This window comes from Sciurus vulgaris (assembly GCF_902686455.1).
Source record: "Sciurus vulgaris genome assembly, chromosome: 11".
Classification (NCBI taxonomy): Eukaryota; Metazoa; Chordata; class Mammalia; order Rodentia; family Sciuridae; genus Sciurus; species Sciurus vulgaris.
Window position 1 is genome coordinate 61,642,167 of NC_136472.1, and position 24,404 is coordinate 61,666,570.

Consider the following 24,404-nt stretch of genomic DNA (forward strand, 5'->3'; position numbering starts at 1 on the left):
CAGGGGAAAGGGCCCTCTGGGTGGGGCTGTGACCAGGGCTGTAAGCCGAGCACATCTTTGCAGCTGTTTATTTCACGTTCTGCTCCCAGCTGACTTGGTGGCCGTGGGGTCTTGTTGCCTCATTCTAACAGGAAGGCTCTCACAGTCCCTCATGGAGGGTGAGAACCAGCCCCTTGCAGAGATGGCTGACCCTTACCTTTGCTCTCAGGTCCCTCTGCACCCGTCAAAGGGAGGAAGTTGTGTTTCCTGTGAAGCTTATTGATGGCAACCTCTCTTGCCAAGTCCTGTGACGTTGGTTGGACCCCTCCCGGTCTCCCCACCCAGCACAGGAAAGGGCCTGTGCATTATTTACATTAATCTGGGCTTCAGAAAGGGGCCAGCTTTAGTTATTAGCAGGAGCAGAGGTGGCAGCCACACAGTGTGAGCATGCAGATAAAAGAACTGCTTACTGGGGACAGGCTGCGGGGCCTGCACTAGAGAAGCAACCTCTCAGAAGGACTCCTCTGTGCCAGCTGGGACTCCCTTAACACTGTGCTTCCAGTCATCAGAAGGGCTCATTGGGGAGAAGAACTCAGGATACTCTTTCCTATCTTTAATTCTTTGGCCTCGTGGAACTTTGTCACAGTCCTCAAAAACGAAAGGGTCAGACTTTGCAGACTGAGGTAGTCCAAGGAAAAAACTATAACAGCAACTTGGTCATGTACAAAGTTTGTAAATTACAAATGCACTTGCTTATTAACTCCTCACAGCAAGCCTGTGAGTGAATAGTGACAATAGCTAACATTTCCTGGGTACTACTGAACGTGGATGTCATTTAAAAGTTGGTCCTCAGTATTCATGAAGAATTGGTTCCAGGACCCTGCCCCTTCTGTATGGATACCAAAACCTGCAAATTCTCAAGTCCCTTGTTTAAAATAACATAGTGTTTGCATATAACCTACACACATCCTCCAGTGGACTTTAAATCATCTCTAAGTGACTTATAATATCTAGTGCAATGGCAATGTTATGTAAATAAGTGTTATACTGTATTGTTTAGAGACTATAACCAGAAAAGTCTGCACATCTTCAGTACAGACACGATTTTCTCGAATATTTTCAATCTGTAGTTGGTGAAATCCAGGAATGTGGAACCCACAAATATGGAGGTTTGCCTGTATTAATAGGCACACACCTTCATTTTATATATATATATATATATATTCATTATGTACATATATATTCATTATCTATCTATATTCCTACTTCTGCAAGGTAGACAATTTGTCAGATAAGCAAGCTAGCACTTACAGAGATTAAATAACTTGTCCAAGATCACAGAAGTAGAGGTGACACTGATGGAGGACTGACCCCAGTATCTAATGTTTTCCTTCATGCTATCTCTGCAAGGGTCAGAATCCCACAGAAGACAGAGAACACAAAGTATTCCCATCTCACCAACTCAGCTTACTCTGTTCCTGAAAACACATGGTCTGCTGGTCATTCAGAGTCACCTTGTACTTTATTTCCCGGGCTAGATAAAGTTCATATGTGCATTCTTTCTTTTTCACAGCACCCCTCCACTCACTGAAAAGGAAGTTGAGGTAAGTGATTCAAGTGTTTTATGAAACTGAGTGTCTGCGATTAACTGGGCTTATTCAAAACATCCCTTTCTCCAGCCTCTGGTACTGACTTTTTTACACAAAAATGAGAATGAGTGACCATGAATAACATGGACATTCATACCCAGCCACTGAACCAACACGATTCCCACTGTTGGCCCAGTTAATGGAGGATTTGGACAAATTTGGTCAGAGGTGAGAAGGTAGTTGGAAATGTCATGTTCCTTCAAGGATTGTCTATGTTTTTTAAGTGAATATTTTTGATGCATGAGGTCAGCTAGAAGGCTGCAGAATTATATCAAATTTATTTTTAAAGGAGTAAAAGGTGGTAAGATTTCACGTTTCAAACTTTGGTCTCTAGGGAAAAGGTGCTTGCCTTCTGAGGGCTTCAGCTGCAAGAAAGCCAGCTCAGCTGCCTGTAGCACAGCGGCTCCTGGCTTGATGTTTAGTCTTCTGAGGCCTCCCTGTCCCAAGGTGGGTGGGGAGTGAGCTAAGAGGAATTTGCATTTCATTCTGGTGAAGGCATAGATGGACAAGGAGAACCTCTCAGAGGTGAGACAGCGTAAACCACTGGTGTGGATCAGATAAGCAAAGGAAGACAGATGAAATGAAATGTCTGCCACAGATGCCAACAACAGCCTTGCTCTAGACACAGCACTCGTAGCTTGAGCATGCATAGCCGTCCTTTCAGCTGATCTTCCCAACAGCTCTGAAAAGCAGGTGGAGCAGGAATTAAAGAAGAAAAAACTGACCAATCAAATAATTTGCCCAAGTTCCCAAATCCAGTGCTTAGCAAAACTAAGATTTGGGCCCAAGTGTTCTTTCTGAATTCAGGACTTGATGCCATTAAAGGAATAACCCAGGTACAGAGAACGACACATTGAGCATTATTCATAGACTATGGAGGCTGAGTAGGACAGAGAATTGGCATCGCAAGGCTGAGAGCTCAAAGCCCACTCACTGACATTTATGAACATAAGCCATGGGCAGTTGGTTTAATGGCCGAATCCTGTCCTCAGATGTCTTGCAGTCAGCTCCCAGCATGATGGAAGTAAAACAGACTTTGAAAGCAGTCCAAGAATTAAATCCTGATTCCACCACTCCCTGTCACCTTGTACAAGTTAATGACCTCTCTGGTCTCTTTACCCACAAAATGAGTATATCAGTCCCAGAGGATTGTTGAGGGATTAAATGAAGTAAGATTTGTAAACTCATGGCAGTCCTGGCATAACACAGATGTTCAAGAAGGAGTAGTTTTCAATATTGTCATTGTCATCATGTCGAGTCAGTTCAGTGCCTTCAATTCTGTCTGGAGATATCTGCCCACCACAGGTCATGTGACATGGACTTCAGAAGCTCAGACAGAGTTAGTGACCACTGGATATAAATCTGCTACCGCTGGACTCAGGTCAGGCAGATGAAGGCTGTAAAACTGAAGACTCTTCCTCCCTTCCAGTGTGGAGTCCCTCTGTCTACTCTCCCCCGTAGTTTCCTATTTCTCCAGGATTTCCATGTCTGATCAATACCACCTTTTAAAATGTATTCATGAACGCCATGATGCATTTTTGGCATAGAATATTTATTCCAGGAAGCTTATTCTAACAGAACCATACCTAGCCTTATTTAATCCTCTGGCAGCTACTTAAAGCTGCTATTGATGCAGGATTTGGAGCACTCAGGCTAGATGCTTGTTGAAGTTTGCCTTAAATCAACAAAACTTAAATCTCAAATGAGGCTTCTTTAAATACAGAGGTTTCATGCAAAAATCTCCAAAATCCCCTGAGCAATAAATCCAAACTGCTTACACAATCAGCTACACTGGCCTGAATTTAAACCCAAATACAGGATGTTACTTTCTTGAAATCTAGGGGAAAAGCAGAGTGTTATTCTCTTATTACTTTTTGGTAAAATGCATTTGGACTCCTGGTCCCAGAAAGGGCCTGGTATGAACTTGGGGTTACCATTCTCCATTATTTGTGTGGTTTACCATGTGGTGAGTTCCAGTACACATGGCTGCCTTGGTGCCTGTTTCTGGGGTCTGTTGTAAAATGCTTTGAGCAAGAAACACCTGCAGCCTTGTTCCCTGCAATAACTCCTCCTAGCACCTCTTCCACACTCTTGTTCCCAACAGAACGTGTTTGTACAACTGTCCTTGGCCTTTAGAAATGACAGCTACACCCTGGAATCTAGAATTAACCAGGCTGAAAGGGAACGAAACCTGACAGAGGAGAACACCGAAAAGGAACTGGAAAACTTTAAAGCTTCCATTACGGTAATTTTGTGGAGTCTACTTTAAGGAATTCTTGCAGGAGGGACTGTCTCATGCTAAGTGTCACACATCTCTTAGTCACTAAGTGAATCTCCTGAAATGAGAATTCGAGCCAAGATCCTGTCAGGGTTTTCTTCAGAGAGCTGGAGGAGCTGAGGCAGAGAACCTGAAGCCAGATTACCTTAGGCCTGTGAATGAGGCCTAGGAGTCCTTGGGAGCTTCTCCAGAGTGGGCCGAATGCCTGCATGTGACTCCTTTCAAGCCAGCCAGCAATAGACTATCTACATAGGGTTTCTCCAACTCCCAGAAGATGCTGTGGCCCTAGCCCTGCAGAGTCCTCTGGTCTTAACCAAAATGAGTCCAGGGTTTGTCTCATGAGTCTGTCATATCATCAGGCATGGTATGTGCTCCAGTCAACTCAGGCTGCTGTAACAAAGTGCCATAGACTGGGCAGCTTAAAGAACAAGCATTTATTTCTCACAGTTCTGCAGGTTGGAAGTCCAAGATGAGGGTGCAAGCACGGTCAGTTCTGGTCAGGGACCCTCTTTGGGCTGGCAGGCTGACATGGTAGAAAGAAAGCAAGAGACTCTCTGGGGCCCCTTTTATAAGGACATTAATCCCACTCCTGAGGGTTCCACCCTTGTGACCTAATCACCTCTTAAAAACCCCACTTCCTAGTATTCTTACCTTAGGATCTCAGCATGTACATTTTGGGGGGCTCAGACACGGGGTCCACAGCATTACATGAGGACCCTGGGTGATGTTCCCTCTCACTTCTCAGTCCTCAGCACCACTCTGGCACCACTGTGAGCATCGCGAGACCTACCAGAAGCTGCTGGAGGACATCGCGGTCCTGCACCGCCTGGCTGCCCGTCTCTCCAGCAGAGCTGAGGTGGTGGGGGCCGTTCGTCAGGTGAGCACCAGCCCCAGCTTTGCTGACTAACTCTGTTCCACCTATGGTAACCAGCACAATGACCAGCAGGAACAACTATAGACACCACCCAGTGCCGGGAGTCCTGTGTAGGTTATTGAGAGTATTTTTAGTGATTCACAAAACCCTGGAGATGCTCCCAGGAAAAAGATTTCTGTGGACACATAAGTTTGGTGATGATTGTTTACTGTCTTTCTTCATGGAGATTTTTAAGCATATTGGTGTTGGGAAGTCCTATAGGAAAAAAATGGGTACTGAAAAAATGATTAAGGAGAAGGAGAAATCCTATAGGAAAAAAAAAGGAAATTTAACTTTACCTATGTATTTCCCAAATGTATTTGACTAAAGAACCCTCCCTCTTTATTTTTATCACAAAGTGCCTATTTAACTCCCAAGGAACTAGGATTGGGGGAAACATCCTTTAGGAAAAACTGCTTTGTTTCATTTAATTCACCCACTAACCCTGAAAAGTATCTGTGCTTTTCCCCAGATGAAGAAGTGGAAGCTCTGAAAGGCCCAGGTTGAGTATTCCTAATCTGAAAATCCAAAATCTGAAATATTCCAAAGTTTTTGAGCACTAACCATGATGCTACAAGTGGACAATTCTATACCTGATTTCATGTGACAAATCACAGTCATAGTGTGGATGCTCTAAAAATATTGCATAAACTTACCTTCGGGCTACAAGTGGATGGTATACATGAAGCGTTAATGAATTTCATGCTTAGACTTGGGTTCCATTACCCAAGGCACCTCATTATACACACACACACACACACACACACACACACACACACACACACATGCACACACAAATATTCCAAAATCTGAAAAAAACACAAAATTCAAAAACACTTCTGGTTCCAAGTGTTTCAGATAAGGGCTACTCAACCTGTGATAGCACCAGTGAGTGGCAAAGTAGGGGTACAGGCCCAGGTAGGGCTCTCTCTTGGCCTCATTGGTCTACCCTGGTCCAGCGTGGTGTTATAGGGCCATACTGCCCAAGTTCTAGTTCTGGTTCCACCCCTCACTTGCTGTGAGACCTCAGGATGGTTACCAAGCTCTCTACGCTTCAGTTTCTTCAGCTGTGAATGAGGATGATTATGGGTCTGCCACGGGTCGCTGTAATCCTTGTAAAGTACTTAGATGTCATCATTGCTGGTGCTATTTCCGTGGACCCACATCCTGCTGCACTGGATGCATGAGAGGATGTCACTGGGGTGTGGCCCTGAGCACCGCCTATGAAATGAAAGGACAAGCCACAGGGCTGACCCACCCTGTGTCCTTTTGGATAGAGTTCCTGACTCAGCAGGGTAACCCAGGAAGTCACCCAGCTGGGAGCAGTGACATAGGGAGGGTGCTAGGGAGTGACTGGTCTCAGCCCCACTGGGCAATGGGGACCTCTTCCAGGGAAGTTAATGGGGAAGTCCCTCTGAGGCCAGATGGGGTATGAGCTAGACCCTCTGAGGGACCCAAGGTGGGTATACACAGAGAAAAACCATCTTCCCAAACAGGTTTCTGTCCCCTGGGTTGCTCACTCTGTCTTCACGCTTCTTTAAATGGCTCCCCACCCTGCCTCTGTCTCAGTCCTTGCCTTCCTCTCTGGTTCCACTGGACTAGCTCAAGCGCTTGTCCTGTCTTTCCCTGTTGCTCTCACTGCCACCAATGTCGCTCCCTTTCACCTGTCTCCACTCATATCATTCAGTGGTTCTACTTTTTCTTCAGAATAAGTCCTAATTCCTGCGTTTAGAATCCAAGGCCCTTCGCAGCCAGTTCTAATTCACCTGTTTTTCTTACTGCTTCTTCCCAGCTGCTGGCTGACTCTTGCCTGAGGGGGATGACTGCACAACTCTGGTTTATGCCTATTGTCCCAGCATAATTTGTAATGGCACCCCCTTTTCACTCTCTGAGGGCTTCCTGCCTGGAGGATAACTCCTCACTTACATAGAAGCCTTGTGAGGTCCTTCCTCTTGACTCACCTTGGGGCTCCCTGGCCTGCATGCACTTTGTCCCTCCTGCCTGTGTCTATATGTCTACACCCTGCATCCAAGACTTCATCTCATCTCCACAGACCCTCCCCTGACCCATTCTCCCTGAACACAGGTACCTGAGTCTACCTCTTGGTTCAGGCGGCAGTCTCATAGGGGGCATGGTCACCTCTGATGGGTCTCAATATCTCAATATCAGTGCAGAGCCTAGCTCAGAGCAGACAAGTGCTAATGGCGCCTTTCTTCCAATTGCCCCCTGAACACATGCTCTCCTTCCCTGTAGGAAAAGCGCATGTCAAAAGCAACAGAAGTGATGATGCAGTATGTGGAGAATCTGAAGAGGACCTACGAGAAGGACCATGCAGAACTCATGGAGTTTAAAAAACTTGCAAATCAGAATTCAAGCCGCAGCTGTGGCCCCTCTGGTAAGGAACTAGGCTTCTGCCCCTATCTTGCTCTCAGCTAGAACCAGGGGGATCAGGACAGCCCCAGGACCTATTTCTGATTGAGCAAGGCTCCCTGCCCCTGCCCAATGTCACCTAAAGAGCATTTGCAGCAGCTGCTCCAGGGAGCTTGGGGTCCTGGAACCAGGAAATATGAATGACCCCAAAATGACCTCCTGACTCCCAACACAATTAACCAAAGTGGCTGACCACAGACACAAAGACTACGGCTGCAAGAGCTCCCTTTACTCTGTGAGAGTGACCCCACGATCCATAAATCTTTGTGCTTTGGGACCACTTTTTAGGCAACATATGCTAAGGAATTTGGGTTTTATTTTGGAAAGCATTAGGGATTGAACCAAGGATTTTAATCAGGGAAATGACTTGATCATATGTGTAGTTTAAGAAGGTTCCTTCTAGCCATGGTGCATCAATCACATTGCTGGGGCAAAGCAGAGCCAAGGAGCACCATGGATAGGATATTGCAACCGTCCAGGTGAGGGGTGAAGTCTAGCAGTCAGGGTGGAGTGTGAGCCTGGCTGATGGCAGTATTGCAGAGATAAAGAGCAGACTTGTAGTCGAGACTGTTTTAAAGAAGTCCTCTCAGACATATGTTTTAAGTTCTACACAAATTGCTGTTGGAGCACAGAGTTGGGGCCTGCCTGATTCTGTTTAAGAAAGGCAAGGAAGGCTTCACAAAGGGATGGCATTTACTCAGTATTTAAAAATAAAGCTAGGAGTTCTGCAGTCAAGAGGGGCAGACTCATTGCAGGCGGAGAGAACAGCATCGACAAAGATGTGGAGGTTGAGGGTGAGAAGATGAAACAGTCTGATGTGGTTGCAGTGCGGCTGTGTGGTGGGGCAGGTTGAAGGTGATATACCTGGTAATCCAGGGCTACCTGCCAGGCCATGATAATATCAATGCAGGCCTTTGTCTTCCAGCCAGAGAGAAGTCATTGATGAGTTTATCACCTGACATGACCAGATTTTATTTCTAGAAGATTACTTTGACTTCAGTGTGACCAGTACATGAGAGGAGTATAAAAGTGGAAGTAGGGAAGGATGAGTTAGGAGGTTCTTGCTCAGTGCAGGAGGCAGATGTCAGTGCTTTGTATTAGAATCTCTCCCTGGGCCCTGCCAGGGCCTGGGCTCTGCTGATGAGGGTGGCTAATGGAGAAAATGGACATTTTAGCATCAGGAATCCCTGTGGAATGCAAACATCCGTGTTACCAAAAGCAGGAGGAGGGAGAGTACAAAAAGTATAACAGATGGAGAAACCTTTATAAACAGGAGGTTTCACAAGTTTCCTGGGGAACGTCAGTGACACTTCCCAGAGTCCAAAGGCAGTGTGCATATGCTCCAGGCTGTCTGCTTTGGATCTTTGCAGCAAGGCTCCTGACCTGTGAGCATCTGGGCTGTTAGCAAACCACTCTTAGTCAGTGTGGGAGAGGAGAATGGGGCCACCAAGGAAATCTTAGTACCTGGGTTATCACATTACTGTTCTACAGGTTCAAGGTCTCCTGAGGACCACCTTACCCATGATTCACGAGACAAACGGTTACTCCAGTCTTGTTCATTTGTTCTACACTTATCAAGCATCTTCAGTGTGCCCCACATGATATGGAATACAGAGACTCAAAGGAGTGCCCAACTATTGGGAGGTCAGGACGCTGTGGCCAGTGCCTTGGCAGAAATAAGCAGACCTCCACGTCTGCTCTGGGGAGATGAGAAAATGCTTACAGTAGCAAAGGACATGAGAGCTGAGTCTTGACTGATGAATTAAGATTTGGGAATATTTGGCTCCCTTCTAAGTTGTTTTTCTAAGGTGTGCCATCTCTTGAGCTGGTGACAAGGGGTCAGCACTCATCCAGCAGGTGTGTCCATAGGTATGCCATGACCATTCCCAAAGACTTTTTAAGCTTTTACATGACTTCTGACTATCTTTGTCTATGGCTGAGACTTTGAAGACTACAGTGAAATAAAATATCCCTGATTTCAAAAAAGATGATGTACATTTAAAAAATTTTTCTGAATATGCAACATGTTAATTATCTGTATATTACATTAAAATAGATTTTTAGTGGTATAAATACTAGCTCAGGGAAAAGAAATATTTTTAAGGATCTTAAAGCAAATATTTTCAAATAACTTATTTCCATTGAATGGATTACAGTGGGGTTCAATTTATTGTGTCACTAAAACCATTCTTATTCTTCCTTTTTAAAAATATGTATGACTTTGATAGGCTCCAACTATTTGATAATTGTTTTAATTTGTATTCCCATGCTTTTACCAATATCCATTAAGCATTTATATCTCCACTTTTGTAAATTTTCGAATTATGTTGTTTGCCCGCTTGTAAGATTGGTATTTTATTAATTTATATGAACTCTTCATATGTAAAGAATATTTTTTGGTTCTGCTAAATGGGCTGACTGGAAAACTTGAAAATTCTTTGACCACAAATACTTAGAAATTTCTGCTGGATAAAATCAAGCAAGCAATCTTAAAGAATAGCTGAATCCACAGGAAAAGAAATTGAAATACCCAGATACAAGAAAAGAAAAGAGAACTGAAACCGAGCTTGCCCTGCAGCTTCCTAGGGGACAGAAAGCCCAAGTTATCTGGGGGCCAAGTGTTTGCGTCCATGTCCATGGCCTTAGCCGCTCACGACAGAGTTGGCACTGAGATTCACACAGAAGGCAAAGACCATCCCCAGACTGTATCTTTATAGAATTTGGATGAGGGAAAAACAATCACCCACCAACAGAGAAATAAATAAGGAAGTTTGTCTGTTCCATCCTGCATTCTAGAAGGAAAAAAACACTTTCTCCTTCCTCATAGGAAAAGTACATGCCCAGGATGAGAGCGGTCATGATGCAATATGTGGGGAGCTGAAAGAACAGCAGGATGAGGTCTTTAGGAACACTGTCAGCCACTCCAGAGAGACACACCCTGCACGCAGGACACACAGGCTCCCTCTAAATAGCACCTCACTGAAGACAAGTTCACAATACAAAATGATAAATACACCATCAGAGAGAATCATCAAACCCACCGAACAATACGATTGTATCCTAAGAATATCATGTAGGAAGATAATTTATTTAAAGATACATTTAAAATTATTAGAGAGGTGAAAGGATGAATGGAAGGTATGACAGTAAAAGGATGTAGTTATTGAAAGAAAAGAAGAAGAAAATAGAATTCCTCAAAATGAGAAATAGAGTCATGGAAATAGAAAATTGAGTAGTTGAGGTGTGGTAGATGTGGTCATTACAGTAGTTGAGGTGATTCCTCAGTATTCCAGGTGTCTTCCCTCTGGGCACACTTCCCCATCCCCTGGAAGTTAGGCTAGGTCATGAGGCTGGCTTTGGGGCATAAGATGTGTCACATCTGAGCTGAGGCCCTTAAGAAATAGGTGTAGTTTGCCCTGCCTCTTGTTCTCCTGACCTGATAATGGTCGCTGCCCCAGAATACTAAAAGGTCCAGCTTGACTGGTGATAGAGTGAAGATAGTTACCCAAAAGGCAATGCAGAGGGATACAGTGATTAAAGAAATAAAAGGAATATTATGAGACATAGAATGCAGAGTACTGAGTAAGAAAATCTGCGATCCATTTATCAGATGGTCCCTAAGAAACAAATTAGAGCCAGAACATATTCAAAGAAAGAATAGCTGAGGTTTTTCCACAATTAAGGAAAGACCTAAATCATTGAATTCAGAAGGCATAGTGAATTCCATGTGGAAGAAATAGCACACAAAAGAGAAGCTTCAGAAGAACAAAGACAAAGTGAAGATCTTAAAAGTAACCGGAGAAAGAAGATAGTTGACAAAGCAATGACAAATCTCAAAAGCAATAATGGCACCAGAAGACCATGGAGTAACCTCTTCAAGGAGCTGAGAGAAAATTACTGTCGACATAGAGATAAAAGTGAGGTAGAGGGCTAGGTCAAGACATCTGGAGACAACTAATGAGAAGGTTTACCTCTACAGGTCATTGTTCAAAGAACAACTAGGGAAGAATGAAATTGAGATTTAAAAAAAAATGAGTAGGATGTGAGAAAGAACAGTGACCGAAGTTATTTGTAAGCATGTGGGCAGATCTAAACAAACATTCACTGTAGAAAACAACAACAGTAATAAAAAATTTTGGAATATAAAACAAGGTGAAGTAAAAATAATGAAAAAATATGTAATTAAAATTGGGGGATAGTTATTGTTTTAAAATATCAGGAAAAGAATAGAGATCTTCATTAATTTTAAATTTGAAGTTCAAAAAAGTTAAAGGAGTACATTAAAGATTAGAACTACAATGAATAATTTTCAAACCGTTAGGAGTGGGAGAGGAATTAGAAAAAACTTAATGCATAAAGTAGGGTAAATAGAAAAATAGAAAGTAAGATGGTAGAAATAAAAGGACATGAACAATCACAAGAAATATAAGCAGCATAAACCTGTTGGCTAACAGAGAACTTCAAATTAGATTAAGGGAAAAATATGTAGCTTTGCACTTTTGAAGAGGACAACTAAAATATATAGATTTGAAGGCTATACAGATATACAGGTTAAATGATATTGGTCAAACTGAATTCACCTTGCAAATACCTTTCTTTGCACATATTCAGATGTTTCCTGGTGGCACTGTTATGCAGGTGTGATGCTCAACACTTTACATAAATTATGTCAGTTCATGGATGTCCTAAGAAGAAAATCCTAGGGTGGTGGCTTCCTTTATTCTGAATCACCGGGCATGTGACATTTTGAAACTACTTGTTTAGCAAGTTTTCATTCTTACCAATACCACACCTTCCTTGCTCAGAGTTTCTCTGATTGTACCTCTCTTAAGGGAGCATAAAAGACCCAATAAGCTCTGAGTAGATTTCACACACTCTCCAAGAGACTGTGTAGTGGTGTTCAATGCAGATCAAAGGTTCCAGATTGGGACTTCTTATTAATATCCAGTAGATCTAGGAGAAAGGTTTCATCCAAAAGAGTCCCCATTCCGCCGATGATCATCTCAGAGAGGGAAGGGCCAAACTCAGTGTCCCAAACACCCAGACCATCCCTTGAAGACCAGTTCTGACCTTGATTTAGTTTCTGCTGACTGTTATATGCTGAAGCCCACTCTGAAACTTACATGAGTTTTTTCTGTTTCCTCCTGTTGTAGAAGACGGGGTCCCTCGCACAGCGCGGTCCATGTCCCTCACAATGGGAAAGGTACGCATGTTCAAGGACTACCGGGGCTTCCAGAGAAAATAGGACAGAAACTTTTATGGTTACTCAAGAAATTATTCACTCATGGATCATAGGATCCAGAGACTCTCTGAAAGTTTCCATTTAGCTTCCATATTTGCTAGCTTAGCCACTGGAATCTCACCTTTCTTGTACATATGTAGTTTTCCTGACTATACATCCCTTAAATGAACATGAAATGATGCTTAAACCTTGGTGTTGCTACAGGCAACTTTAATACACTATCCAAGATATTATTCAGAGACTAGGGGGTCATTTCCATTCTGTTTCTCCAGGATTTCATAATCTAAAGTAGGAACACGCTGAGAGATCCCTCACCACCAATAGAAAATTTGAGTCAACTTGACTCACCAATTTTCACACCAATTTTCAGCACCATCAGTATCCCCAAACCAAAATATCCAGTTAATGTCATTATAGCATCAGGAACTAGTAGTAGGCTTTTTCCAGGCCCTCCATGAATATGACTGTTATTACCTCCAAGAAAGTGGGCCTGGTCACTTCTCTTCCCACAGAACATGCCCCGCCGGAGGGTGAGTGTTGCTGTGGTTCCCAAGTTTAATGCCCTGAACCTGCCTGGCCAATCTACCAGCTCATCACCCATCCCTTCCTTACCCGTCCTGGTGAGTATGATGATGCCTGCCTCCCAGCCCTGACCTCTCCCTCACACTCACAGCTACAGAGGGAACCTAGGTGGGGGTAAATACTGAGAAGAAATTTTCGGAACAGAATTTGGGTGGTGTAGGCCAGGTCACATGTATTCCACTGCTCTCAGAAGAGATCTCAGGGCCCTTGAGCAAGGCATAAGCATCTCAGAAAATATTCCTTACAAGTGGTAGCTCTTCATGCTTGAATCCCAATTCTCCAATGTGAGGTTTTTTTTTTTTTTTTTCCCCCCACTCTGCAGTGGGTGTAAGTAGCTAAAGGTCATAATGTGTGGTGAGTGGGAGAGCCGAGCCTTAAACCCAGGCTTTCTCATCCTAGAGTCTGCATTTTTACACCGAGTGTTATCCTGCCTTGATTCACTAACACTGTGTGTCACAGTGAAACACTGGAAACAACCCAAGGTCCATGCATAAGAAATTGGTGAACAAATTATGAATGCCACTATAAAGAACTTCTGAAGAATAGAATTTTTGTGTATAATTCATTCTGAATAATTAGCAATTATATATATACACGCGTATGTATATAATAGTGCATATAGTGCGTAATTCTGTACTTTTAAAAAATCTGTTTCTATGTGGACATAGAAAATTCAGGAAGAAAATATGTAAAATTTAGTAATGATTATCTCTGGGCAATGGTAAACATAAAATTTTTATTTTCCTTTTGATTCCTTTTAAAATTCCTATTATGAGCAATAATCAGAAAAAAATCCATTTCAAGTTCTTTAAACACAGTTCTTATAAAGAAGTATTTTCCACATCCCAGGCCTCTGTGTATCTGATTAATTCTATCTAAAACACTTGTAATTCCTTCTCCAGTGGTTTCTCTATTCCCTGTCAATTACTAGTATTTCTGTATAAACAATTTGTGTAAGCAATTGGTAGTTCAAGCTCTATTGTCACAGCATTAGATAGTAATATCTCTTCAGTTTCTTTCACCTCTTCCTACCTTAAGCATTATAATCTATGAAATGATCCTAAACTTCCAAATCACTAACACAAAGCAACCTGAAAAAAAAAAAAAGAGTTTCAAAGGATGGGGAGGATTGGTTAGTATGTTTTAAAAGACCTATTTCTTCCCATACTCTACCTAAATTGTGCAAATGTGGTTTCCAAATATATATTTCCTTAGACTAGTGGTTAGCAACCGGGGCTGTGCATTAAAATCACAAGAGGATTTTGAAACCATTGAATGCCCAGGCCCCTTCCTCAAGACCATGGAGTGGATCTGTACTTTTAAAAGCTCTCCCCCAGGCCACATGTCTTCCAGGTGATTCTAATGCGCAGCCCCAGTTGAGAACCACTGCTGAAACCAAACCCACTAGAACAAAGCAAGGTGGGCTTCCTGGGGAAGGGGTCATGCAGGTGTTCCTGCTGGTGGGCACCTGCAGTAATGGCAGGCATCTCCTGAGAGTTATGCTTGGAGCTGTAAGTTTAGGAGCAGTGGTGGGCTTGTATGAGTCCCTCCCAGGGAACTTGGGACCTGCGCTGCCCTTTGGTGTTCAGTCATAGTCAGGAAATAGGACAAAGAAAACCTGAGGGCTCCCCTCTAGAAAGAAGTCTTAAAATGTAAACTCTTCACTCAAGGAAACAAAGAGGAGAAGGAAAAGGAGCAAGTTTTAGATGCCCCACATGGAAAGGACACTGAGAAAAGGGGCAGGGAAGTCCCAAGGGAGAGGGTGAACACCTGCGCTCCCGTGCAGGTTGGAAAGCTGGGAAGGAAGTGAGGGAAGGGAGAGAAACAGCCTCTCCCCCACATCATCAGAGGCTCAGCAGCCCTGGCTTCTGTTGCTCACCCTCAATCCTCTGTCTCCTGTTTCCCATCTAGTCGGAATCACCCAATGGGAAAGGCAACCTTCCTGTCGCCCCAGCACTGCCTGCACTTTTGGAAAAGTAAGTTTGTTGATTTTTCCTCTTCATGTTGGGGATCCCTAAGGAAAGTTTCCCCAGCTCACCCTCTTTCTTCCCATTCTCAACCTCGAAATGCAGTGAAAAGAAAATTTAAGTTCTAAGGGAAACTAATGGGACTCAGATCCACAAAGATTTCAGATCCATTTTGTAAAATTCTTGGACCAGGAAGATGCTATGACTTCATAGGCACTTTGCACCTAACCTATGAAGAACCCAGGGGACATGGAAGCTCTGCTGCTGGTTAGGATTCTTGGGCTACAGGTACAAGAAAACCCCAACTCAGCAGGGCTTAAAAAATAAGTGCAGAGGTAGGGATGGGCAGTTTCCTTGCCTCTGGCCACTCCATCATCAGGCTTATGGTCGTGGTTATGCTAGTTCCAGGCATCCCCTCCGGACAGGACACTATCTGGGGAAATGTAGGCACCATTTCTTCCATAGGAATGCCCAGAAGGTTTTCTCAGTCTTCCCTCTCATCTCATTGGCAAGTTGGGGACGGTCCCTTTCTAAACCAATCACAAGCTTTAGGATTGAGATCCCCATTGTGGGTTTAAACTATTCCCTGGAGTTGAAGAGACAGCTTCCCCGGAAGCACAATGACTCCGTGAAGAGGAGTAAATTCCTGAACAGAATCGTGTTGCCGTTAGGAGGAAGGAAGACAGGGCTGTGTTGGCAGCCAGCAGGCTCTGTTTTGTCTGACTTCTCTAGGTGTCTGTGCAATTCGCAGGTCTTTTATCCTCAGCCAGAGCAAGACAGGCTGTTTCTATGTACTCAGGGGAGTTTATAACTTACTTTTCTAATTCTTCCATTTGCTTGCTGGAAAACATCTGGATCACAGCTGGCACCTCTCAGAACTTTCCCCTTGCGTCTTTCTTCCTCTTATTCTTTCTTGTTCCTTGCCCCGAAACAGCTTTAGTCCTTCATTTTCCATTGCTGTTAGAAAAGTTTTGCTTGACTTGGCAAGGAATGTGTATGTTGGGCCCCTTTTCAGGTACAGACAAGTTCCCAAGCTCTCCACCTTCAGACTGGGCCTGTTTTCTTCACCTCTTGGTCTGTGCAGTCACCATCTTGTCACGCGCCGACTCCCCCCAGGTTAGTCTTGCAGTTTGCCCAGCATTCCCTCCCTTTGCTGCCTCACCCCACAAACTTGCAGGTCCTTCATGGTAAGCAGTGATCCTCCCCCTCCTCTTTCTTCTCCATCTCTGTAGGGATGACAAATTAACCACCATGAGAAGTAACCAAGGCTACGGAATCTTACCAAGTCCCTGGAGTCATAGTGCCTAGTCCATGGTCTCTGAATCTCTCCAGATATGGTCATTTGATCTCTGAGTGAGAAGTTATATAAACCCCTGTTAACCCTCCCTTCACCAGTTCCATTTCCTTCCCAACTCTAGGCCTGAAGAGCCAGACAAGGCAGATATGGGTCCCCATGCTCCCCCATCCTCTGATCATGATGGAGGAGGGCCTAAACTTGGTAGAACTAATGCGCAGGCCAGCGGAGAGCATCTGTCCAAGGCAGTGGAGATCAAGAACATGATAGTAGGAGAAACTGGGGTACAAAATCAGGGATGGCGGGCAACAGCCCCAAATCTAGAATGTCAATGAGTAAAGATCAATGATGGTGTCAGCTTTGCAATGGTTTAGAATCAGGAGGGAAACAGCCAGTTAACATCAAGGTAAGTTAAGTAAGAGGTTCCCAGGAAGGCATCTGCAGCTCCCTCCTGGGGCTGACCAGAGAAATGCCCACTGTGTGTGCTGTGTGCTGTGGGCTGACTCCCCTGTGGGCAACCCATCCTGCAAGGATGCTGTAAAGAGGGGAGGGAGGAATCAAAGGAGAGTCTCAGGACTAATTGCAGCTTTTCCTTCTGGATTATAAAAGGTGCTAAGTGATTTCCATCTGAATTCATGAAACTGGAAATATTTTAGACTAACATTGAGATAGTTGGTGAGTGAAAATGAATTCACACCTTCTGTTCTAGACACAGATGCAGTCCATTCTAGCTACCCTGTCCAAACTATTAAATAAAAATAACATGGTATAATTTAGTAGCCAGTGCTTTCTAGATTGCTGTATTCAATTTCATGTTAAAATAATTCCACATGCATTCAGTAATTAAACAAGAAGGGATCTGGCTGAACATGGGATAGGAAGATCGAATAACCTGTGGCTAGTTCACAAATACTTGAGAGCTGACTGCACTGCACAAAGTGGTTTGAGAGAATTCTGGGCTTTGCTCTTGTAAGTCACCTGGTGATAAACTGTTCTTCATTCAACAAGGGCCTAGGAACCCATAGGCTTAAGGAAACACAGAGAGTTATATTCAAAGTTAGAGATTTAAACAGAACCAAGCACAAGAGTAGTTCCACACTTAGGAAGAGCTGAATATTTGTAGTCTTTTATTCTTTCATTCTTTTGACAATTAATCACTGAGGACCAGGCACAGAAAAGGCTCTAAAGGAGCTCCACTCTAGTGGGAAAGGCAGACAGGAAACAGCCTATTAGTTCAGTGTGATGGGTGCTACTGGAAGAAATTACAGGTTGCTAAGGGAATAGCACACAAAAAAATGAACAGCTAACCCAGTTTAGGTATAGAATAGGGGGAAGGAGAGGCTCGGAAAAATCCCCATTAGGAACTTACTTTTCATGTGCCTCTTAGGGGGAACATTGCTTATAAAGTTAAACCTACAGGTTATATCATTAGCAAAGTGAACAGGAAAGAGGTTCTGTGGCAAGAAGGTATGGCGTATTCAAGGAATGATGATGATGATGATGATGATATAATGATGATAATTACTTTAACGTACTGCACATTTGCTGCATGCCAGGTGCTTTACTAATTGCTTTACATAAGAATCTTATTTAATCCTTACAATAATCCCATACTCACTTTATAGGTGAGGAAACTGATGCTCAGAGAAATCTTCACTTGCCTGAGTTCCCCCAGCATAGCTCATACTCTTAACCTCTTAATAGATTCTCCCACTAGAAGAACAGAGGAAGTTTAGTGTGACTATTGAGAAGAGGATGGATTTAAGATATGTATATATATATATATATATATATAGATATAGATGTATATATATATATATATATATGTATATATATATATATATATTTTTTTTTTTTTTTTAAAGAACCTGGTGACCGGATGGACTTGCTGAGGAGGGAGAGTAGGGTGGGAGGCATGGTGTGAGTGGAACTAATAACCAGGAGATCAGCAGAGCCAGGATGTGGATGATGCACAGGGTTAGTTGCTCAAAGGGGCCTTTTACTAATGTACAATGGTAGAGTGTTAACCAAAATCTCTAAATTCACAATCTTCTAACACTTTTGCAGCAGCTAGGGTAAAACCATCAAACATTTTATATGACATTAAGTTTGTAGAATAATCCCTCCCCCTTGCTGATAATATTCTGGAGTAAATTATCTTCCAATAAATGTGTTGGACCCTGGACCCAGGAATCTGGGAGTGAATAACAGGGAGTCTACTACCTCCTGTCATCCGGGCTGGCCTTATCAGGAGGAGTCATGGCAATAGAGGTGACTTAGAAATATTGCTGAACCCAAGAAGGTAAGATCTGTCCTTTAGAAAGGATTGTAGTCACTTTCAAACATTGTTTTAACATGCCAGGGAAATTGAATGTAATAAATCTGCCTAACAACACATTTTGACTAAACCGCCCCTCACTTTACTAAGAGATGAGGATACCAACAAAAACTTTTGACCTGGTGGACATGTGAGAACAATGGGCTTCATTTTAATGAATCACCCCAGAAAGAAGATACATAGGATTTCAGGCTGGGATTGAATGCCAAGATTTGTGCGTGTTTGATCCAAAAATCCCTGTGGTAGGCAGAGGCTATGCTCAGCTCTAGTCTACAGACATGGAAATATCCTTAGGCCCAACCCAAATACTGGGTTCTCAGGAAATACAGAAAGGACCTGCCCATTTCACAAGATTGGTAGACAGAGGACTGGATACATCATAAAGAAGACAGGGCAAACTCAAACGCACACCCAATGGTACTATGTGCACTAAGCATCATGTTGACTCAAACACGTCCCTCCCCCCGTGGCAATAGTCATATAGAGGAATGGGCAGGAATGTAAAAATGCCGTGTCTTAGTCATGCTGTCATGGGTGCTGTGAGAGAGCAGAGGGAGAAGGAGAGATCAACTTTAAACAGGGTGTGGGGGAAGGGAGAACATCAGCAAAGTTTTCATAGGGGAGGTTTTGAGCTGAGTCTTAAAGATCCTTAAGGGATGTTAGAGAAGATATGTAGGGAACTGGCAAGACTAGTTTCAGAGGTCAGGAGATGACAGCACATAGCTTACCTACTGTGGGTTTGCCCACCCTCCAATCCTCTTGATCCCGTCCCACTTTAAGCAAAGGCCCTCCACATTCTGAACCTGCAGCCTGAGAAAGAAGCGCAGCATGGCCGGCAGTGCTGCACCAGCCTGCAGGTGGGGATGGCTTAACTCAGCAGGTACCTGGGAGCCCAGGCACCACTCAGAGCTCCAGGAAATGCATCTTGACACGAAGTTAGAAGACCAATGTGAGAGTCCCAGCAGCAATAATGTGACCTGTAGGCAAGTCACTTACTCAACCCGAACTTGGGTTTGTTATCTGTCAGAGGGTCGATGCCTTGCATGGTGGCAGATTGTGCAGTCAAAAACATGGGCAGGTGTTGGGCTACCCAGGGTCAAATTCGTTTTGGAGCTATCATTTAACTTCTCTGAGACTTGGTTTCCTCACCTATCAAACTGAGAACAGTAATCCCTTAAAGGGTCATCATGAGTCCTAAGTGAACTCTTAAACAGAGCCTGATACATTGTTAGTTCTTCTTGTCATTGGGAAGATCAAGGGAGAGAACATATGTGAAAGCCCCATAGGGGAGCTGAAATGGACAGAAGGTCCCTGTTGAAGGGCGAATAAAATGGGCTTCCTGGCTCTACCAAGGAAGTTTGTCACTAGCGAGCAGTGACCCAAGGATGATAAAAGATTCGTTTATGGCCATGTGGTCAGCAAAACTCTAATGTGTATGTGTGTGTTATGGTAAGTGATAGTCATGCACTGAGAAAATTTTAAAGTAATCTTAGGTTAATTTCATGTAAATTATACCATACCTAACATTAGTTCACATTTAGGGTTCCTATGACTTTGAGGTGTCAGAGTAACCTATATCAAGTTCTCCCTTGAAGATGTAAAATTTGCCTGATAATTTATCAGCTTCAATTTTCTTTTACTGGGTCAGGTTTGAAGGAAGTTCAGTTTGCTTCCAACATTTACCAATACATCAACTAAATAACAGTAACAATGATATTCAGAGATATCATTTGTCAAGTACCATATTCAAGAAAGTATACTTACATTTCTTCATTAATTCTACCACCACCACCATCAAGGTATGTATTGCTGCCCCCATTTGACTGCTGAGGAATCTGCAGTTCAGGAAGATTAAGTAACTCACAAGTGTTGGAGCTGGGATCTGAACTCAAACTTGCCTCAATACATTCTTTTCCCCTCTACCGCATTGTCCTCCTTCAAACTTGTTTAACATTAATAAACCTCTAAGGTCAATAGCTGTACAGAAAAGAAATGAAAAGTGTGATAGCAGTATTTCTAATATATAAATATATTTCATAAAAGAATCACTGTCCCTGCCCTTGGCGGTAGCTATGTTTTTCTTCTCTTGCTCCAGTCATTTGGACAAATAGGAAACTGCACATTAGGCAAAGGTCACATGGAAGGGAGTGGATAATGTAATTTGTGAAAGGAGAAATGTTATGAATAGCTGGTATTTTTAGAGTGTTATCTTCCTTGTCCACAATGGGTTTTGGTTTCCAGTCTGATGAAATGTAAATTCTACAAGGTCTAAGGGAAAACTAAGAGGTGGGAGACTGATGCCAAGAATGAGGAGCAGATACAAGGCTCACTCATAAACCCTGCCTGAGAGGTCAGGGAGGAATGGCAGCTGTGATCTCTCAGAGTCCTGGCTGGAAAGCCCTGCTCACAGTTTTGCCTTGTTTGAGGGCTCCTCCATGACAACATTCCTCCCACTGGATCCTGGATGCCTCAGTGGGCTGCAGGATGTGTCGGGAAGGCATTGGCCCTTTAAACCCGATCCATCCCACTTCAATGAAGACCGGCACTGCTTAGCCAACCTACCATGGTTTTCTAATATGTGTATTTTCCTACTTTGCCACGTGACCCTTAGACTTTCTACTTCCTCCAACCTTATAGGCCCCTCTATCTCTCACTCTCAGCAGATAACCTTGCCTTCCACTTTATGGGAAAATTGAGCCTTCAGTAGAAGCCTTCTCATCTTCCTTCACCAGACTCCCAAGATGTCTCCATCTTCTTCTTCCCTTTGTAGTAACCAAGGAGAGGCATCTCCACCTTCCTAAGGTCTTTGTTCCCCCTAGCCAAAGACATCCCATTTTTTTTTATCCCTCCACTGAATCATTCATGTTCAAATGTGGCGTCGTCTCTTGGCCCACCTCTTCAGCTAAGTGCTTCCCCCAACACGCTCCTTTCTCCTCTTCCTAGTTAAATACCTGTGTCTCTACCTGTCTCACCTTCCTTTCCTTACTAAGTCCACTTGATATGCTCCTGGCTCCCACCCTTACCTCAAGGCTCTTCTTGACCTCTGTACTGTCATATCTAATAGTCACTTTGTTCCACAGAATCTCTGAAGACACAGTGAGATACAGTGACTCTCCCTCCCTCACACACTCTCCTTTCCTGAGTCCCAAGTCTCCAGACTCTTCCTGTCTTCCTCCTGCCTCTCTGGTAACTACCTCTGGATCACCTCTAGAGGCTCCTCCTTCTCCACTAAAGTGAGGAGATACCCCAGGTTTGGTCCAGAGTCCTCCCTTTTCACCTTTCCTACTGCTGTCTCTAGGCAATTTTATCCAATTCCCTAGGTTTAAATATCATCTGTATTCTGAGGATGTCAAATGCATATCTCCAGCTGAGAACTCTTCTCTGCCTCACTTCAGCATATCCAACTGTGCTCTTGACATCTCCATTTGAATACCTCACATACATAGCAAATTTATCCTTTCCAAAAGTTAACTCCCACCATGATGACTCTTTGCAGCTCCTCCGATGTCTCTGTCTCAGCACTTTTGTGCTGAAGTCTTTATATCCTGCATCCTCTCCCTCGGATGATCTTTGTGTGCTATAGACACAGCTGACCTCCCATCTTTCAGGCCTGTGCTTCAATTTTAGCACTCCAGAGAGGTCTTTTCTGATCCTTTACTCTAAGCACATTTTCCTCATTTTCTATCACTAATAGTTTCTTTCATAAGTGTAAAGTAATAATTTCATAATTGTAGTAATTTACAATTTGTTTCTTCCTTTTTTTGGGGGGGGTGTGTTGGGGATAGGGATGGGAGTCTTTCTCATCTGAGAAGCTCCACATTGGCAAAAATCATTTTGTTATTTTCTTTTTTGGGTACCGGGGATTGAACTCGGGCACTTTATTCCTGAGCTACATCCCCAGCCCTTTTTAGTTTTTACTTTGAGAAAGTCTTGCTCAATTGGTGAAGCTGGCCTTGAACGCGTAATCTTCCTGCCTCAGCCTCCCAAGTTACTGGGATTACAGGCATACACAACCAGCTCTCATTTTTTTATTTCCTAATGTGTCCTAAGCACGTTGCAATTACCTGCAGCTTATTTATATCAGTAGATGTTTGAAAGAATAAGTGGAAATCATGAGAATATTTTGATTCACCCTCATTTTCCTCATCTCAGTGCCGTGAAGCTCTGAATATTTGTCCACTCACAGCACCTCCTGGAATAAGAATAAAGGTGGATTTGGGAACACGAGGAGGAAGGGAGCGATGGCAGTTTTTGATGGTCTAGGAAAGATTCATGGAGTCAGAACTTTAAAAATCTTTCTCAGGGGTAGAAGGATTTTTAAAAATCTAAAAGCCTACTGAAAGAGCTGATTTCCTTACTTGTAATCAGGAATCAGCACCTGTACTTCCTCCTTCCCTCTAGTGGAAAGACAAATGGAGAGCCAGATTGTGAAGCCTCTGCTCCTGTGCCACCCCCGGGCTGCCTGGAGGAGATCAGCCAAGAGACCAAGGCCAGGGTGGAGGAAGAAGCCTACAACAAGGGGTGAGTCAGACCTTGGCCAGCCCTAGGGCACCTGGCAGATCTCAGAAGACACCTTCCCACAGCCTTTCCTGTTTCTTAGCTTTGGGGAGGCAACCAGTGGCCCCAGGGCCTCCTGGCCCTAGGAAGGAACTACATAGGAAGAGAGTAAGACTATTCCACAGGAAGGACAGAAGGAAGCTGGGTGGGACGTGTGGGTTAGGCAACAATAGACTACTCTCTTTTTAGGTTTGAATGCTACTGCTGGGTATGGTCTGGAAATCAGGGGCTCAGAGTAGGTTCCTCTTGGTGATGCTTGAGGTTTCCCAACACACGCGAGAAGCAGCCGTGTTGCTGCCAACAATACTCAGGGGCAGCTGCAACTCTGTTTCTAGAACAGCCCCCTCATCCCTTCCTCCTCTAAACTAGAGTCCCCTTGCTTCCAACCAGCCTCTTCTCTAACTGAGCTTCAGGAGCACCTAAGGCCAACTGTAAGTCACTGGGGAGATGGCACTGAGCAGGCCCAAATCCCAAGGTAGAGAATCACCTCCACCCTGGCTTGATGCCCCTACAGCTCCTGAAGGAGATGTAGCTCCCTGCCTACCAAAACCCTGGATAGTTGCAGGGCTACTCCAGCCAAACTGCTAATGTTAAGCACCATGCTATAGGACACGTAAACATATGTTCAGGGTAATCCTGATCCTGGGAGAAGGAAAGCAGAAGGTTCTCTCTTGGAAAGCCTATCTTTTCACCCACAACTGTCATCTACCCTCAGAATGTGCAGGGACAAAACTCCTTCATTGGCTTTGTGAACATTTACTGCCAGGTCAAGTCCCTGGCACTTCTGAAACTTTCCTGTGCCCTGTGAGATGGCGATCACCCTCTCTGTCTTACAGATGAAAAAAATGAAGTTCCAAGGTTACACAGAGAACAAATGCAATCTTATCTCTACAGAATGTTTTGTAGGATAAGAACCAGGAGCCCCTGTGCCCACATTTTTTTTCCCTGACAAATTGTCACATTGTCACATAAACAGGAAGGATGGACTGAGGAGTGAGGGGAAATTGTACTGACATGAGCCACATTGGGGTTCAGCGGAGCTTCCCAGCTTTTTCCTGTTGTGTGGGACCACAGGAAGTACATCATTATTGGAGGTGTCTACGTCCCCTCCCCTAGGAACTCAGGAAAGGATGCTCCTCCATGTCTGACCCTTCCAGATTCAGTTTTTCCTTTTT

General features: G+C 43.8%; 1 protein-coding gene and 1 long non-coding RNA gene across 15 annotated transcripts in view; one reads left to right on the forward strand and one right to left on the reverse strand.

Moving 5' to 3' along the window:
- IRAG1 (inositol 1,4,5-triphosphate receptor associated 1) overlaps positions 1-24,404 on the forward strand; it is a 110,468-nt gene that overhangs the window by 81,227 nt on the left and 4,837 nt on the right. For all 13 annotated transcript variants that reach the window (XM_079102681.1, XM_079102676.1, XM_079102682.1 and 10 more), the window contains 8 exons: positions 1,553-1,583; positions 3,733-3,873; positions 4,652-4,783; positions 7,073-7,214; positions 12,403-12,452; positions 13,004-13,111; positions 14,985-15,049; positions 23,074-23,193. In XM_079102681.1, coding sequence (XP_078958807.1) covers positions 1,553-1,583; positions 3,733-3,873; positions 4,652-4,783; positions 7,073-7,214; positions 12,403-12,452; positions 13,004-13,111; positions 14,985-15,049; positions 23,074-23,193 — 789 coding nt within the window. The remainder of the gene's footprint in view (positions 1-1,552; positions 1,584-3,732; positions 3,874-4,651; positions 4,784-7,072; positions 7,215-12,402; positions 12,453-13,003; positions 13,112-14,984; positions 15,050-23,073; positions 23,194-24,404) is intronic.
- The window catches only part of LOC306639283, a 37,866-nt gene continuing 18,362 nt past the window's right edge, over positions 4,901-24,404 (reverse strand). Inside the window, exons 1-4 of one of the 2 annotated variants that reach the window (XR_013757601.1) lie at positions 20,437-22,346; positions 15,857-18,047; positions 12,373-12,478; positions 4,901-5,055 (exon numbers count right to left, since the gene is read on the reverse strand). This is a non-coding gene — a long non-coding RNA (uncharacterized lncRNA). Of the gene's footprint in view, positions 5,056-12,372; positions 12,479-15,856; positions 18,048-20,436; positions 22,347-24,404 lie in introns of those variants that run through there. The other variant, XR_013757600.1, reaches the window with a different exon arrangement.